The sequence below is a fragment of the Bombina bombina genome, chromosome 6 (assembly GCF_027579735.1).
Source record: "Bombina bombina isolate aBomBom1 chromosome 6, aBomBom1.pri, whole genome shotgun sequence".
NCBI lineage: Eukaryota > Metazoa > Chordata > Amphibia > Anura > Bombinatoridae > Bombina > Bombina bombina.
Window position 1 is genome coordinate 525908136 of NC_069504.1, and position 15950 is coordinate 525924085.

Consider the following 15950-nt stretch of genomic DNA (forward strand, 5'->3'; position numbering starts at 1 on the left):
TGTCCCAAGGGTATCAACTGGAATTCAAAAATTCTCTCCCAAGGGGGAGGTTTCTTCTTTCACGATTGTCTGTAGACCAGATCTAGGCGCTGAAAAAGCGTGTTTTTTTTTTTGGTCCTACTAGGAGAAAAGCGGTATACAAATACTAGTTATTAAGACTGCATGAAGGTGCGGTTCTCAAACCAGTTCTTCTGGTGGGGGGGCAGATTGTTATTTTTTGGATGGATTCAGTCCAAAGTCTATAGAATATTATTCTTAGGGTTTCAATAGATTTTTTGAATGAGACCTTCTATGGGAAGATTCTTTCTTTCTCATGTTTTAATACACTCTGTGAAGGTTCAGGTTTTTTCTGAAATATATTTCAGAACTGGAATTTTTTTCAGGGGTGTTTGTACCAGTTCCGTAGCAGGAAAAGGGTTTGGGTTTCTATTTAAATCTATTGTTTGTCCCAAAGAAGGAAGATTCACTCAGACCAATCTTGGATCTGAAAACTTTAAATCGTTTTGTGAGTGTCCCAACTTTCAAGATGGCGACTATAAGGACTATTATGCCTTTTGTTCAGCAGGGTCATTACATGTTCACATAGTTGTATGGGACGCTTATCCTCACATTCCAAATCATTCAGACCACTTTCGGTTTCTGAGATTCTCTTTTCTAGGCAAGCTTTACCAATTTTTTCGCTTTTCCATTTGGTCTAGTGAAAGCTCCAAGAATCTTTTTGAAGGTTCTTGGTGCCCTTCTATCTGTAATCAAAGAGCAGGGTATTGCAGTGTTTTCCTTATTTGGACGATATCTTGGTACTGGCTCAATCCTTTCATTTAGCAGAATCATACACGATTCAACTAGTGTTGTTTCTTCAGACATGGTTGGAGAATCAATTTAGTGTCCATGACTCAGTCTTTAACAGTCAAGAGACAAATGAAATTAGTTTTAGCCTGTCTAAACCTCCAATCTCTATTATTCCCTTCAGTGGCTATGTTCAGGGAAGTTTTTAGGTCTCATGATTGCAGCATTGGACGCGATCTCCTTTGCTCATTTTCTTAGAGTAGTACTCTTCTCAAGCTACACGTCCTCACTAGGTTCCTTAATAAAGTCCCACGGGTTTCATTATCATTTGTATGCCGACGACACCCAAATCTACCTCTCTGCACCAGAACTATCTCCTTCCTTGCTAACCCGTGTCACTGACTGTCTCTCTCATATCTCATCTTGGATGTCCTCACTACCTCAAGCTAAATCTCTCCAAAACTGAGCTCCTTATTTTCCCCCTTCTTCCAAAATCTCCACCCCCCATGTCTCTAACTGTTTTTAACTCCATCATTACCCCAACCTCACATGCCTGATGTCTTGTGGTCACACTGGACTCAAATCTTTCTTTCACTCCTCACATTCAGTCCTTGACTAAAGCATGCCGCTTCCACCTTAAAAATATCACTAAAATTAGATATTTCCTTAACAAGACACAACAAAGATTTTAATCCACTGTCTGATCCTTTCCCGCCTCGACTTCTGCAACTCTATCCTCTCTGGTCTCCCTAGCTGCCGACTAGCTCCTTTACAATCCATAATGAATGCCTCTGCCAGTCTCATCTTCCTTGCACGTCACTCTTCATCTGCCGCACCTCTCTGCCAATCCCTTCACTGGCTTCCTCTTGCCTCCAGGATTAAACACAAAATTCTCACTCTGACACTCAAAGCCCTCAATTGCACTGCTCCCCCCCTACATCTCAGGCCTTGTCTCCAGATACCAGATACTCTCCCTCTCGTCCCCTTCGCTCCGCTCATGATCTCCTACTCTTCTCTCTTGTTACCTCCTCACATTCCTGTCTACAAGATTTCTCCAGATTGGCTCCCATCTTATGGAACTCTGCCTCGCTCCACAAGAATCTACCCTAGTTTTAAAGCTTTAAGTGCTCCCTGAAGACTCTACTACTCAGGGATGCGTACAACCTACACTAACCTATCTCCACTGCTATCCCCTAAAACCCCATGGCATGTAAGCCTATGAGCCCAGCTGTTTGTAGTTCACCTTCATAAGAGCCGACTACAACAGCGCAACTCTCGGCAGGACCCTCTCTCCCCATTTGATCCCTGTTATCGTTTTTATATACCATCTATGTTCATAGCGCTGCAGAACCTGTTGGCGCTCTACAAATACCTGATAATAATAATAATAAATACATACACATGTCTATATATATATATATATATATATATATATATACACAGTATCTCACAAAAGTGAGTACACCCCTCACATGTTTGTAAATATTTTATTATATCTTTTCATGTGACAACACTGAAGAAATTACACGTTGCTACAAGTAGTGAGTGTACAGCCTTTATAACAGTGTAAATTTGCTGTCCCCTCAAAATAATTCAACACACAGCCATTAATGTCTAAACCATTGGCAACAAAAGTGAGTACACCCCTAAGTGGAAATGTCCGAATTGGGCCCAATTAGCCATTTTTCCTCCCCGGTGTCATGTGACTCGTTAGTGTTACACGGTCTCATGTGTGAATGGAGAGCATGTGTTTTAAATTTGGTGTTATCGCTCTCATACTCTCTCATACTGGTCACTGGAAGTTCAACATGGCACCTCATGGCAAAGAACTGTCTGAGGATCTGAAAAAAAAAGAATTGTTGCTCTACATAACGATGGCCTAAGCTATAAGAAGATTACCAAGACTCTGAAACTGAGCTGCAGCACAGTGGGCAAGACCATACAGCGGTTTCACAGGACAGGTTCCACTCAGAAAAGGCCTCGCCATGGTTGACCAAAAAAGTTGAGTGCATGTGCTCAGTGTCATATCCAGAGGTTGTCTTTGGGAAATAGACGTATGAGTGCTGTCAGCATTGCTGCAGAGGTTGGAGGGGTGGGGTGGGGTCAACCTTTCAGTTCTCAGACCATACGCCGCACAATGCTTCCAGAAGGAAGCCTCTTATAAAGATGATGCACAAGAAAGCCCGCAAACAGTTTGCTGAAGACAAGCAGACTAAGGACATGGATTACTGGAACCATGTCCTGTGGTCCAATGAGACCAAGATAAACGTATTCTGTTCAGATGGTGTCAACTGTGTGTGGCAGCAACCAGGTGAGGAATACAAAGACAAGTGTGTCTTGCCTACTGTCAAGCATTGTGGTGGGAGTGTCATGGTCTGGGCCTGCATGAGTGCTGCCGGCACAGGGGAAGCTACAGCTCATTGAGGGAACCAGAATGCCAACATGTACTGTGACATACTGAAGCAGAGCATGATCCCCTCCCTTTGGAGACTGGGCCGCAGGGCAGTGATAACGACCCCAAACACACCTCCAAGACGACTCCTGCCTTGCTAAAGAAGCTGAGGGTAAAGGTGATGGACTGGCTAAGCCTGTCTCCAGACCTAAACCCTATTGAGCATCTGTGGGGCATCCTCAAACGGAAGGTGGGGAAGCGCTCCGTGATGTCGTCATGGAGGAGTGGAAAAGGACTCCAGTGGCAATCTGTGAAGCTCTGGTGAACTCTATGCCCAAGAGGGTAAAGGCAGTGCTGGAAAATAATGGGGCCACACAAAATATTGACACTTTGGGCCCAATTTGGACATTTCCACTTAGGGGTGTACTCACTTTTGTTGCAAACGGTTTAGACATTAATAGCTGTTGGTTGTTATTTTGAGGGGACAGCAAATTTACACTGTTATACAGGCTGTACACTATGGAAATTCTGGGATTGTTCAACTTACTTTCTTTTATAGAAATTGTTCCCGGATTTTGACCTGAGTTACTTGTGTGCTTGTTAGTGACGCACGTTTTGCCTGGTTAGTCCGGCGGGACTTGCCGGTTCACTTGTGTTCGTTTTAAAAAAAAAAAAAAGAAAGCAACTACACTAATACTTCATTTAGACCTGAGGGTCTGTATGCTGGAAGGGCCAGTGGTGTATCACTGTGTTCCTTTGCAGCCTCGGTGGAGGGCTGTGGTCCTTGCTACTTGTAGCGGCTCTGACATTCAAGAGTTTTTTTTTTAATTGTGGTCATGGTCTAGTTTGTTCGATACTTGGACTCTTTAGGGGTCTGGGACAACCTTGAAGGATATGTGGCGTATTGTTTCGCTCCTTCATTCCTGTGGGATTGATGTCAGGCGTAAGGCGCCTGTCTTCTGAGCTGAAGTATCCTGGTATCCGCTATTTCTCCACAGCAGTAGCTGTTTCTCAAGGGCCCTTCAGAGGTGGTTGGTTTAACCATCTTCGCCTCTGGGAGCGTTTATGCTCGGGTTATGTGGTTCTCCTTTTTGCAGGTGTTGCCACTAGGGTTTCTAGGTCACTAAGTAGCCCCTTTTTAGGGTTTAGGACTAGGTTGATGTCTGTCCTAGGGTCCATAGGATTTAGTGCTGCGGTTTAATCGCAGTGTCTCCTCTGCGGAGATTGTCAGTTGGATCAGACTCGGGGAGTTTTATGTTGGGCCATAGGCTATAATAAAAATATCTGAAATGTAATCATTCCATACATATTTTGCCATACTTCAGTACATATAAGTGGTTTCGTTACATTACACAAATTTTTTTTTTTTTAAAGGGACAGTAAAGTCATAATTGAATTTTCATTATTCACTTTTAAATTTACATCTATTAGCAAATTTACTTTGTTCATTTTGTATCCTTTGTTGAAGAGTAATGATAGGTAGGCTGATAGGTATCTAGGAGTGTGCACATGTCTATTGCAACAGTGTTTGCAACTTTCAATAACATTGCTATAAACACAGCTGCCATATTTCTAAAGACACATGCACGCTCCTGAGCTCACCTAAGATTGCTCTTTAACAAAATATACCAAGAGAAGTAAATTGGAAAGTTGTTTTTCATACTCTGTCCAATTCATTTAAGTTTAATTTTACCTTTACTGTCCCTTTAATCAATATCAGAGGATCCTATAAAGATTTACTTAAAATATGTGATTAACAAAGTCTTAAGTATTCAGCCACAAACAAACACAATTAAAAGTTTAACATGGAACCCTACTCCCATAAATTTTTGCTATTCTTCCAAATTCCTTTATAGGATAAAAACTTATATTTCCATGCCCCTTTTGTTATTCAGATGTATTTCCTATTCCTCAGCCTTTTAGTGTACACTTTCAGTTTACAAAGGGAGTTTATGTAACATGTTTTCCAAGTTGAAGTAAATGCAATGCTATTTTTAAAGAAGTGGACTAATCTTATAGGACTGATGATCCCACCAATTCCTACAGTAAAAAAAGCACATGCACTCGGTCCAGTTATAATTATGGAAGCATTATATCGAAATGCTCTTTAAACCCAACATGTATAAAAAGCATTTGGCCTGTAAAGCCCAGCAAGCTCACAAATGTTAGATTCAGACATGGTATCCTATACCATTAGTAAACAAGACAAAGAAAGTTCCCAGCTAATAAATAACCTGTGGTACAACACTGCCAGACTCACACGTAAGCATTTTAATCAGAATCTAAAGAATGTTTTTGAAAGATAACATGTTAGAAAATTGTCTTAAATCAGACATTGTAACGTGATAAAACAACCACTTTTATAGGGTGTCTGTAATTCATATTTGGAGATACACATCAGCTCCTCTTCCAGGAATAGTATACTCTCACTGGAATATCATTCCTTATGACTCAAGTTCCATTTGACACTCAGTGCACGACTTTGAGTCCTGGAAGTTAATCATTTATGTACAGAGTATATCTATTATCATCATCTTTATTTGTAATGTGTCTACAAGTTCTGCACTTTACGGGATCTGAATTTCTTCAGCATGTTAATAAGTATGGGATTCCATTTCTTCTTGAATAAAGTCTAAGGGAAACATGGAATTCACTTTCACTAGAGGAGTTAAGGGAAGTCAAGAATGATTGGTATATACCTACAGCTGTTTTAAAAATGTTCTAAGATTACACTTCAGATGGAAATATGGGTAGACTTAATGGGCCGCCTGATTCTTGTCTGTTATCAGGATTGAAATCTGTGAATTCTGTAAAGCTTTACTGTGTTAAAGTGTGTCTTCCTCAAGAATTGCACTCTGAAGATACATATTTCTGTACTTTTGGCCAATACTGGTATAAGGGCTGAAAAAGGCCTCTGATAATCAGATCAGTTAGGGCATGGGCCAGAATAAAAAAACAAATCAAGAAATTATAACATTGTTCCTTCACAAGATTTGCCTCTAGTCTGAAACTTTTTTTTTTTGTCTTTCTTTCTTTTTTTATTTTTAAATTTATCCTTCTAACTTTTTTCTTTTAGAATTGACTTTGGAGAGCATTTGTTTCAGACTTTTACCATTATAATCTACTTATCTGTTGTTTAATCAATTTACGTTTCAGGCAAGTTTTTTTTTTAAAGGTAGTCTTACTGTTCCAAAGAGAACGGCAGATGTTGCTTCCTTCCTTTTTGCTGAGATTAGAAATCGGATAAAAATAATCTGTTATATGCTTTGGGTTTTGTATAGTCTCTGGTTAAGAAATTTCCTTTCGTATAGCATAGAGACATAGACATTCCTGGGAATATAAAAGATTCAGTTTCATAGATGCTTTGTAAAGCTTAGTTTGAATTTTAACTTGCAAATAATGCCTGCAATTAAGTAGTGTTCATAAATGTAACACCCAGATATTAAATTGTTTACTTACAGACAATTTAATGTATTACACATGCAAGGTGAATGTATTTTTAACAACTAATTTAATCTGTAGTTTTATTTCCCAGGCAGACAACAGGAAAAGATACAAAGAAGAAAATAATGATCACATGAGTGATAATCAAGCAGCAGAGTTTGCTTGGAGGAAACACAAGGAACTCAACGAGTCAATCATTGTGGCACTTTTTCAAGGCCAATTCAAATCAACTGTTCAATGTCTTACCTGCCATAAAAAATCTAGAACCTTTGAGGCTTTCATGTATTTGTCTCTGCCTCTTCCATCCACCAGTAAATGTTCTCTTCAGGTGAAACTTCTTTATTTGATTTTTTTAGATAAATGTTCTAATTAATAGCATAGGTAGAATGAATTATTAGCAACAGAGAGCAAAGGGATCCTTTGCTGGCGCTCTACAGATAAGTAATAATAAGGAACTACAACTTCTGAGCACCTGTACCTGCAGCTAGTTTAGTGTGTGAGTGAGTGGGTTGTACATAAGGTAAGAATGTGAGCATATGTATATGTGATAATGATAGTGTGTGCTTTGTGTTTGTTTAATGCAGCAGTAGCCATACATAGAATTACAGTGGATGGAACAGCTTAGTACATAGCGTCCTATAATCAATTCAGCCTTAAAGAGATACTAAACCCAATTTTTTCTTTCATGATTCAGATAGAAGATGCAATTTTAAACAACTTTCTAATGTACTCCTATTATCTAATTTTCTTCAATCTCTTGCTATCTTTATTTGAAAAGCAGAAATGTAAGCTTAGGAGCCGGACCATTTTTGGTCCAGCACCTGGGTAGCGCAAGGCATGTACACTCTTTTACAGATAACATTACCTTCTTCAGAAATTCTGGTTCTTTCTCATGTTCCCCCAGCCCCAGTGAATGAATTGGACGTTTTTTTTTGTTTGTTTTTTTAGAAATTGTTTTTATTCGTGATTTGAAGAAAGAATAATATAACTATTGGGGACTCGCAGGACCCCTTTACAAAGATAAAATACAATAAAGTGTCGGACCTGCTGGTCCTACAAAACATACTTTGTACATTGAAAAGAAAGAATCGAGACAAGTTGGTCTCACCATGTGCGAAGTTGGAATGTAAACTATGCTATGTAGAGATGAGAGAGTCAATGGTTGTGTAGTAGAGCACTTCAACTTAAATGTATTAAGTGCAGGGAGGGGAAGAGAAGGAATAGAAGGGGTGGGCACATATGTGGGGAAATAGGGGGAGAGGGAGGGGCATGCCTCGGCTAATGCATCTGGTTATCTGTACAGGCTATAAGGAAGGAAGAGTGGGCAAAGCGCTAGTTATTGGGTCGGGCGTCTTGTGTCGTGGCTGGAGGGTGCCATAGGGTATTATATTTGTCTTTCCAGTCAGCCCAGGCCATTTCAAATAAGTCAGATTTGTTAAGGTCAAGATATGGCCTTTTCCATGATATACAGGTAGGCCATTGTGTTTACAATGTCTTCAGACTTGGGAGAGAACTCCTTTTTCCAAGCTCTGGCTATATTCGTTTTGATCGAGGACAATAGGTACACACCAAAGAGACTTTGGTGTTTGGGGAGGGCGTGGAGGCCTAGATGGAGAAGGGCGAGGGCTGGACCATCAGGCATCCTAATGCCAAAATCAGTGAGGGTGCGGAACCCTCTTTTCCAAAGGGGTCTGATATTGGGGCACTCCCGCCAAATGCGCAGCAGGCTACCTTGTAGGCCACAGCCTCTCCAGCATAGGGGTGAGGTTCCTGCATACATTTTAGACAGTCGGGTAGGGACAAGGTACCAGTGAGAAAGAACTTTATAATAAGTTTAGAACATTGTTAGTGTAGGGTCTTTTCTCCAACATTGGTGTGTCAGGTCCACGGCGTCATCCTTACTTGTGGGATATTCTCTTCCCCAACAGGAAATGGCAAAGAGTCCCAGCAAAGCTGGTCACATGATCCCTCCTAGGCTCCGCCCACCCCAGTCATTCTCTTTGCCGTTGCACAGGCAACATCTCCACGGAGATGGTTAAGAGTTTTTTGGTGTTTAAATGTAGTTTTTATTCTTCTATCAAGTGTTTGTTATTTTAAAATAGTGCTGGTATGTACTATTTACTCTGAAACAGAAAAGGATGAAGATTTCTGTTTGTAAGAGGAAGATGATTTTAGCAGACAGTAACTAAAATCGATTGCTTTTTCCACATAGGACTGTTGAGATGAAGTAACTTCAGTTGGGGGAAACAGTTAGCAGACTTTTCTGCTTAAGGTATGACTAGCCATATTTCTAACAAGACTGTGTAATGCTGGAAGGCTGTCATTTCCCCTCATGGGGACCGGTAAGCCATTTTCTTAGTCAAAAACAAACAGAATAAAGGGCTTATTATGGGCTAAAAAACTGGTAGACATTTTTATGGGCTAAATCGATTGCTTTATTTGTGCATATTATTCAAATTTAGGCTAACTATTGACATTTATAATCTTGGGGAACGTTTATAAAACGACAGGCACTGTATTGGACACCTTTTTCAGTCAGGGGGCCTTTCTAGTCTTAGACTGAGCCTCATTTTCGCGCCATTAATGCGCAGTTGTTTTTTAAGAGCAGGGCATGCAGATGCATGTGTGAGGATCTAAGAATCTCTGAAAAAGCTTTTAGAAGGCGTCATTTGGTATCGTATTCCCCTCAGGGCTTGGTTGGGTCTTAGCAAAGACTGTATCTGGGACTGTATAGGGGTTAAATTGAAAAACGGCTCCGGTTCCGTTATTTTAAGGGTTAAAGCTCTGAAATTTGGTGTGCAATACTTTTAAGGCTTTAAGACACTGGTGAAAATTTGGTAATTTTTGAACAATTCCTTCATACTTTTTCACATATTCAGTAATAAAGTGTTTTCTGTTTGAAATTTAAAGTGACAGTAACGGTTTTATTTTAAAACGTTTTTTGTGCATTGTTGACAAGTTTAAGCCTGTTTAACATGTCTGTACCATTAGATAATCTATGTTCTATATGTATGAAAGCCAATGTGTCTCCCCATTTAAATTTATGTGATAATTGTGCCATAGCGTCCAAACAAAGTAAGGACAGTACTGCCACAAATAATGATATTGCCCAAGATGATTCCTCAAATGAGGGGAGTAAACATGATACTACATCATCTCCTACTGTGTCTACACCAGTTTTGCCCATGCAGGAGGCCCCTAGTACATCTAGTGCGCCAATACTTATTACCATGCAACAATTAACGGCTGTAATGGATAACTCCATAGCAAATCTTTTATCCAAAATGCCTACTTATCAGAGAAAGCGCGATTGCTCTGTTTTAAACACTGAAGAGCAAGAGGACGCTGATGATAATTGTTCTGTCATACCCTCACACCAATCTGAAGGGGCCATGAGGGAGGTTTTGTCTGAGGGAGAAATTTCAGATTCAGGAAAAATTTCTCATCAAGCTGAACCTGATGTTGTGACATTTAAATTTAAATTAGAACATCTCCGCGCACTGCTTAAGGAGGTATTATCTACTCTGGATGATTGTGACAATTTGGTCATTCCAGAGAAATTATGCAAGATGGACAGGTTCCTAGAGGTTCCGGTGCCCCCCACGCTTTTCCTATACCCAAGCGGGTGGGGACATAGTAAATAAAGAGTGGGAAAAGCCCGGCATACCTTTTGTTCCTCCCCCTATATTTAAGAAATTATTTCCTATGGTCGACCCCAGAAAGGACTTATGGCAGACAGTCCCCAAGGTCGAGGGGGCAGTTTCTACTCTAAACAAACACACTACTATTCCTATCGAAGATAGTTGTGCTTTTAAAGATCCTATGGATAAAAAATTGGAAGGTTTGCTTAAAAAGATTTTTGTACCGCAAGGCTACCTTCTACAACCAATTTCATGCATTGTTCCTGTCACTACGGCAGCGTGGTTCTGGTTCGAGGAACTAGAAAAGTCGCTCAGTAGAGAAACTCCATATGAGGAGGTTATGGACAGAGTTCACGCACTTAAATTGGCTAACTCTTTTATTTTAGATGCCGCTTTGCAATTAGCAAAATTAGCGGCGAAAAATTCAGGGTTTGCTATTGTGGCGCTCAGAGCGCTTTGGCTAAAGTCTTGGTCAGCGGATGTGTCATCCAAGACAAAATTACTTAACATTCCTTTCAAAGGTAAAACTTTATTTGGACCTGATTTGAAAGAGATTATTTCAGACATCACTGGGGGAAAGGGCCACGCCCTTCCACAGGATAGGTCTTTTAAGGCTAAAAATAAGCCTAATTTTCGTCCCTTTCGCAGAAATGGACCAGCCTCTAATTCTGCATCCTCTAAGCAAGAGGGTAATGCCTCACAACCCAAACCAGCTTGGAAACCAATGCAAGGCTGGAACAAGGGTAAGCAGGCCAAGAAGCCTGCCACTGCTAACAAGACAGCATGAAGGAGTAGCCCCCGATCCGGGACCGGATCTAGTGGGGGGCAGACTCTCTCTCTTTGCTCAGGCTTGGGCAAGAGATGTTCAGGATCCTTGGGCGCTAGAAATAGTTTCTCAAGGTTATCTCCTGGAATTCAAGGAACTACCCCGAAGGGGAAGGTTCCACAAGTCTCACTTATCCTCAAACCAAATAAAGAGACAGGCATTCTTACATTGTGTAGAAGACCTGTTAAAGAGGGGAGTGATACACCCCGTTCCAATAAAGTAACAAGGAATGGGATTTTATTCCAATCTGTTCGTAGTTCCCAAAAAAAGAGGGAACGTTCAGACCAATTTTGAATTTGAAGATCCTAAACAAATTTCTCAGGGTACCATCGTTCAAAATGGAAACTATTCGAACGATCCTACCCACCATCCAGGAAAGTCAATTTATGACTACCGTGGATCTAAAGGATGCGTACCTACATATCCCTATCCACAAGGAACATCATCAGTTCCTAAGGTTCGCTTTTCTGGACAAACATTACCAGTTTGTGGCTCTTCCATTCGGATTAGCCACTGCTCCAAGGATTTTCACAAAGGTGTTAGGGTCCCTTCTAGCGGTTCTAAGACCAAGGGGCATTGCAGTAGTACCTTACTTGGACGACATTCTAATACAAGCGTCGTCCCTGTCAAAGGCAAAGGCTCATACGGACATCGTTCTAGCCTTTCTCACATTTCACGGATGGAAGGTGAACAAAGAAAAGAGTTCTCTGTCCCCGTCAACAAGAGTTCCCTTCTTGGGAACAATAATAGATTCCTTAGAAATGAGGATTTTTCTGACAGAGGTCAGAAAATCAAAACTTCTAAGCTCTTGTCAAGTGCTTCATTCTGTTCCTCGTCCTTCCATAGCGCAGTGCATGGAAGTAATAGGATTGATGGTTGCAACAATGGACATAGTTCCTTTTGCACAAATTCATCTAAGACCATTACAACTGTGCATGCTCAAACAGTGGAATGGGGATTATACAGACTTGTCTCCAATGATTCAAGTAGATCAAAAGACCAGAGATTCACTCCGTTGGTGGCTGACCCTGGACCATCTGTCCCAGGGAATGAGCTTCCGCAGGCCAGAGTGGGTCATTGTCACGACCGACGCCAGTCTAGTGGGCTGGGGTGCGGTCTGGGAATCCCTGAAAGCTCAGGGTCTATGGTCTCGGGAAGAGTCTCTTCTCCCGATAAACATTCTGGAACTGAGAGCGATATTCAATGCTCTCAGAGCTTGGCCTCAACTAGCAAAGGCCAAATTCATAAGGTTCCAATCAGACAACATGACGACTGTTGCTTATATCAATCATCAAGGGGGAACAAAGAGTTCCCTGGCGATGAAAGAAGTGACCAAAATTATTCAATGGGCGGAGGATCACTCCTACCACTTGTCTGCGATCCACATCCCAGGAGTGGAAAATTGGGAAGCGGATTTTCTGAGTCGTCAGACATTCCATCCGGGGGAGTGGGAACTCCATCCGGAAATCTTTGCCCAAATAACTCAATTATGGGGCATTCCAGACATGGATCTGATGGCGTCTCGTCAGAACTTCAAGGTTCCTTGCTACGGGTCCAGATCCAGAGATCCCAAGGCGACTCTAGTAGATGCACTAGTAGCACCTTGGACTTTCAACCTAGTTTACGTATTCCCACCGTTTCCTCTCATTCCCAGGCTGGTAGCCAGGATCAATCAGGAGAGGGCCTCTGTGATCTTGATAGCTCCTGCGTGGCCACGCAGGACTTGGTATGCAGACCTGGTGAATATGTCATCGGCTCCACCATGGAAGCTACCTTTGAGACAGGACCTTCTTGTTCAAGGTCCATTCGAACACCCAAATCTGGTCTCCCTCTAACTGACGGCTTGGAGATTGAACGCTTGATTCTATCAAAGCGTGGGTTTTCAGATTCGGTGATAGATACTCTGGTTCAGGCCAGAAAACCTGTAACTAGAAAAATTTACCATAAAATATGGAAAAAATATATCTGTTGGTGTGAATCCAAAGGATTCCCATGGAATAAGATAAAAATTCCTAAGATTCTCTCCTTTCTTCAAGAAGGTTTGGAGAAAGGATTATCTGCAAGTTCTCTAAAGGGACAGATCTCTGCTTTATCTGTCTTACTACACAAAAGACTGGCAGCTGTGCCAGATGTTCAAGCATTTGTTCAGGCTCTGGTTAGGATCAAGCCTGTTTACAGACCTTTGACTCCTCCCTGGAGTCTAAATCTAGTTCTTTCAGTTCTTCAAGGGGTTCCGTTTGAACCTTTACATTCCATAGATATTAAGTTACTATCTTGGAAAGTTTTGTTTTTGGTTGCAATTTCTTCTGCTTGAAGAGTTTCAGAGTTATCTGCTCTGCAGTGTTCTCCTCCTTATCTAGTGTTCCATGCAGATAAGGTGGTTTTGCGTACTAAGCCTGGTTTTCTTCCTAAAGTTGTTTCTAACAAAAATATTAACCAGCAGATAGTTGTACCTTCTTTGTGTCCGAATCCAGTTTCAAAGAAGGAACGTTTGTTACACAATTTGGACATTGTCCGTGCTCTAAAGTTCTATTTAGTGGCTACTAAAGATTTCAGACAAACATCTTCCTTGTTTGTTGTTTATTCTGGTAAAAGGAGAGGTCAAAAAGCGACTTCTACCTCTCTTTCCTTTTGGCTTAAAAGCATTATCCGTTTGGCTTATGAGACTGCCGGACGGCAGCCTCCTGAAAGAATCACAGCTCACTCCACTAGGGCTGTGGCTTCCACATGGGCCTTCAAGAACGAGGCTTCTGTTGACCAGATATGTAAGGCAGCGACTTGGTCTTCACTGCACACTTTTGCCAAATTTTACAAATTTGATACTTTTGCTTCTTCGGAGGCTATTTTTGGGAGAAAGGTTTTGCAAGCTGTGGTGCCTTCCGTTTAGGTGACCTGATTTGCTCCCTCCCTTCATCCGTGTCCTAAAGCTTTGGTATTGGTTCCCACAAGTAAGGATGACGCCGTGGACCGGACACACCAATGTTGGAGAAAACAGAATTTATGCTTACCTGATGAATTACTTTCTCCAACGGTGTGTCCGGTCCACGGCCCGCCCTGGTTTTTTAATCAGGTCTGATGAATTATTTTCTCTAACTACAGTCACCACGGTATCATATGGTTTCTCCTATATATATTTCCTCCTGTCCGTCGGTCGAATGACTGGGGTGGGCGGAGCCTAGGAGGGATCATGTGACCAGCTTTGCTGGGACTCTTTGCCATTTCCTGTTGGGGAAGAGAATATCCCACAAGTAAGGATGACGCCGTGGACCGGACACACCGTTGGAGAAAGTAATTTATCAGGTAAGCATAAATTCTGTTTTTTGTCAATAAAATGGCCCTTTGCCAGGAGTCGACGGTAGTATTGATACGTAGGAGAGTGTCCCATCTAGATAGGTGTGGAGCTAGAGCGGGCGGAGAAGTGCCCTCTAGAAGATTATAATGTATTGAAAGCGGCCTGACAAGCCTGCGCCCCCCCCTTGCCAGATGGATTCCCAGGGGGTGATAGAGCGGGAGGAGGAGGGAAGGAAGCCCCAGCTTTTCAGGAAGCTTTTAATCCTGAGCATTTCAAAGGGGAGGAATGTAGGGATGTCTGCGTGCTGACCTAGTTGTGCTAAATCCGTAAACCCGTCTGGTTGCGTGACGGACCAGAAGTCTGAGACTTTGCTAACCGAATTGGAAGTTTTACCGGTCTGGGTTCTGTATGAGCTAGGGCTCAAAACCTTTTGCAAAGTGTGTTTTTTTTTTTTAGCCATAGACTTTTTGAGATTGTCTTTAGATATAGACCTTATGAAGGGAGTCTTTAACATTGAACCTTGCCTGTTTGGTTATTTCTCATGTAAATAATGATTAATTGACAATGACAAGACACTTGGAAAACATTAGTATTCTTTTAGAATTCTTTTTTGAGATTCTTGAGGCACTGCTCCTGGCATTGATTGGTCAGTATAAGTTATATGTTAATATTTTTATATTTACAGTTATTCCTATTCTGTGTGCATAGCTTTCTTTATTAGTAAAAAAAAACTGAAAGAAAAGAGAGTGCATTAATGTAGTACACTTATTCCGTAGTGGAAAAGCGGTAACATGTAATAAATCCTAGAATTCATGTGGGAAATATGGGTAGCCTGAAAATTCAATCTGTTTCAATAAACTTAATAAAAAGCACAAATATCCACGAGTATGAAGAGGGCATCTTTCTTTTTTCTCACCAAGTTTCTGAACCTTTATAGATTTAATACTTCACAACCTTTTCATTCATTGATAATTTCCACGATGAAGATGTTATTAAAACCCTTGCAGCTTGAAACATTGTCTGATGAGATTATGCTTTAGAAGACATTTGTTTCAAATAAAGGTAATGCTATTTGATATGCACCCAGAATCCTTGTTCTTCCTTGTTTTTGCTAGGAGTCTGTTTTATCTATAGTTATATGTAGAATCAGAATAAATGAAGATGTGTGTGTAAATATACGGTAATGTCACCATTAATGTATGCATGGATTTGCTTACAGTATTGTGATTGGGAAGTAAAGCTATGAATGATAGATGTATAATCTTTGTTTTGGAGAGTTCAGTTCTAGGTATAACTCAAGGGAAGATACAGAATCTTTAAACAGATTTAATAGTTTAAGAAATGTATTTTCACACATTTTTGTGAACTAGTAAACACAAATCATTAATATCCATTAACATTACTTTCTCTTGTTAAGTGTATCCAGTCCACGGATCATCCATTACTTATGGAATATATTCTCCTTCCCAACAGGAAGTTGCAAGAGTCCACCCACAGCAAAGCTGCTATATAGCTCCTCCCCTAACTGCCATATTCAGTCATTCTCTTGCAAGCCTCAACATAGATAGG

General features: G+C 41.0%; 1 protein-coding gene across 1 annotated transcript in view; it reads left to right on the top strand.

Moving 5' to 3' along the window:
* USP8 (ubiquitin specific peptidase 8) overlaps positions 1 to 15950 on the top strand; it is a 140322-nt gene that overhangs the window by 102038 nt on the left and 22334 nt on the right. Inside the window, 1 exon segment of the mRNA XM_053719328.1 lies at positions 6714 to 6950. Within this exon segment, the coding sequence (XP_053575303.1) occupies positions 6714 to 6950 (237 nt within the window).